The sequence below is a fragment of the Tasmannia lanceolata genome, unplaced genomic scaffold (genome assembly GCF_043159265.1).
Source record: "Tasmannia lanceolata isolate RefF3 unplaced genomic scaffold, GAP_Taslan_0.1 ptg000012l, whole genome shotgun sequence".
In the NCBI taxonomy this organism is placed as follows: Eukaryota; Viridiplantae; Streptophyta; class Magnoliopsida; order Canellales; family Winteraceae; genus Tasmannia; species Tasmannia lanceolata.
Genome location: NW_027518689.1, coordinates 54,721,241 through 54,723,671, shown reverse-complemented (window position 1 = coordinate 54,723,671; position 2,431 = coordinate 54,721,241). Strand labels below are relative to the sequence as shown.

At 38.7% G+C, this 2,431-nt stretch overlaps 1 protein-coding gene across 1 annotated transcript; it reads right to left on the bottom strand.

Annotated features, from left to right (window-relative positions):
• Positions 1–375: 375 nt before the first annotated feature.
• On the bottom strand, positions 376–1,344 carry LOC143888960 (uncharacterized). Its single transcript, XM_077393338.1, has one exon. It carries the CDS (start codon positions 1,342–1,344, stop codon positions 376–378), a length of 969 nt encoding a protein of 322 aa, XP_077249453.1.
• Positions 1,345–2,431: the final 1,087 nt, after the last annotated feature.

Genomic DNA, 2,431 nt, shown 5'->3' with positions numbered 1-2,431 from the left:
GACATAAGAGATCTTAGAGATGGTGTGAAGGAGCTTTTAGCCTAGTTTTGGGATGATGATAAGATGGTTTTGTGTCTTAGATTTAGTTGATCATGGATGGAGATTGAAAAAATAGAAAGTTTCTTATTTTAGAAACTTTATTAACTATTATTCTTTTAGACGTTTTTTTTTATAGGTAAGCTGGGTTTAGGCAAGACCCCTACCAGATAACATTAAAAAGATAGAAACATTATAAGGGGGGCCAAGAGGCCAGAACATAAGGGCCGATAGGCCAGGCTTTAGCCCTTACAATCTAAGATACAATGATCCATTCATGTCTTCAATTACAGGTGAAAGGAGGCTTTGAGTAGCCAAAAAACCATGGAAGGAAAGCCTCTATGTGGGTAATTCCTTTTTGACAGTTGATCCGCAGGGCAGTTTCCTTCTCTCCAAGAATGGGAAATTCTCCAATTCAGATGATCCAGATAGCTTCTGATTTTTCCAAGGGTTTGTTTTTGCTTCCAAGGGGACACGTACAATTCCAAGGATGATATCCACCGCGAGTTTTGAATCCGATTCGATCCATAATTTTAGACAGTTCATGGACAGGGCAAGGACGATCCCTCTTTCAATAGCCTGCAATTCCAGCTCATAGATTTCCTTTTTGTCTACATTGATTGAGAAGAGATTTTTAATCATACCTTGATTATCTCTGATAAGGCCCCCTAGACCGCCTCCAAGTGAATCCAAAGATGCGTTCGAATTCAGCTTCAGTTCATCTTCATTTGGTGGAGACCAAGAGCAGTATCTGCTAGAAGGATCGTCAAGGATGTGTTTGTATTTAAGATTTGTAGCCGTTGAGATGTTTCTTGGAGAGATCTTGTCTTTGATTTTCAGCCCATTCATCTTGATGCTGATCTCCGTGAGGATTTGATTAAGAACTAACCTCTTGTGCTTCTCAGATGATTCAAAAATTCTTCTATTTCTTTCCATCCAGATGTTATGAATCAGAGAGCTGAAGCATAGCTTGAAGGCCACTATGGCCTGCCCTTTCCCTTTTGAGTGGTGCCTGAGCCAATCTTCTTCAGCCAGAAGGGATTGATTTTTAGCTCTATAATGACCATTCCGCCATAGGATTGATTTCCAAAGCCAGGCTGAATAGCTGCATTTGAAAAAGAGATGATCAATTGATTCTGCTGCCGATTTGCAGAGGGGGCAGATGGGATCAATAACAGCACCCATTTTTATAAGTTTGTCTTTTGTACTGAGCTTCTGCTTTAGAGCCTTCCACGTAGTAAGGGCATGGGTAGGATTATTGCCAGCAAACCAAACAGAGGATATCCAAGGGGGCTTACTAGATTTCATTCTGAGAGTTTCCCACCCAATCTTTGTTGTGAAAACTCCATCAGTGACCGGCTTTCAAATAGGAAAGTTTATCGCATCCGAGTTAAGCATGGGTTCCATTATCAGAGTTTTTGCTTCACGGAGAGAAGGATTGTCTAACAAGGGGTTCCAGGTTCCATCTTTGAAGATTTCAGAGAGGAGATTCAGGGAGCTGAGGGAGTAGTCAGTCCGGCTTCTCAGGATAAGGGAGGATAGGGGTGCCAGAAGGGTGCCAAGGTTGGTCCCATAGGTCAATCTGATACTCCAAACCAATTTCATAGCAGGTAAAAGGTTTTGCATATTCTCGAGCTCTGAGGATCATCCTAAGGCCCCAAGATGGCTTTGATGGCATCGGCAAAGTCCATATGTTCTTATCTTTGACATATTTGGAGTATATCCACTTTGTCCACAGATAATTCTTTTCCTGGAGCAGATGCCATAGTTGCTTAACTTGAAGAGACCTGCCTAGAAATGGTGTAAATGAGCTTTTAGCCAAGTTTGGAGATGAGGATGAGATAGTATTGAATCTTAGATTTAGTTGATAAGGGATGGAGATTGAAAAAATAGAAAGTTTTTTATTTTAAAAACTTTATAAAACATCTATCTTTTAAACATAGAAACCCTAGAGATGATGTTACCGAGCTTTTAGCCAACTTTTGAGATGAGAATGAGAGGGGATTGAATCTTAGATTTAGTTTATTAAGGAAGGAGATTTGAAAAAATAGAAAGTTTCTTATTTTAGAAACTTTGTAAGACATCCATCTTTTAGACATACGAAACCCTAAAGATGTTGTTAAGTAAATTTTAGTCAAGTTTTTAGATGAGGATGAGATGGTTTTGAATCTTAGATTTAGTTGATGAAGGATGGAGATTGAAAAAATAGAAAGTTTTTTCTTTTACAAACTTTCTAAGACATCCATATTTTAGACATAAGAAACCCAAGAGATGGTGTCATGGGGCTTTTCGCTAAGTTTTGAGATGAGGATAAGATGGTATTGAATCTTAGATTTAGTTGATAAAGGATGGAGATTGAAAAAATAGAAAGTTTCTTATTTTAGAAACTATATAA

Excerpts from the sequence above, each read along its gene's own strand:
- LOC143888960 (XM_077393338.1), bottom strand. The coding sequence starts at position 1,344 with ATGAAATCTAGTAAGCCCCCTTGGATATCCTCTGTTTGGTTTGCTGGC.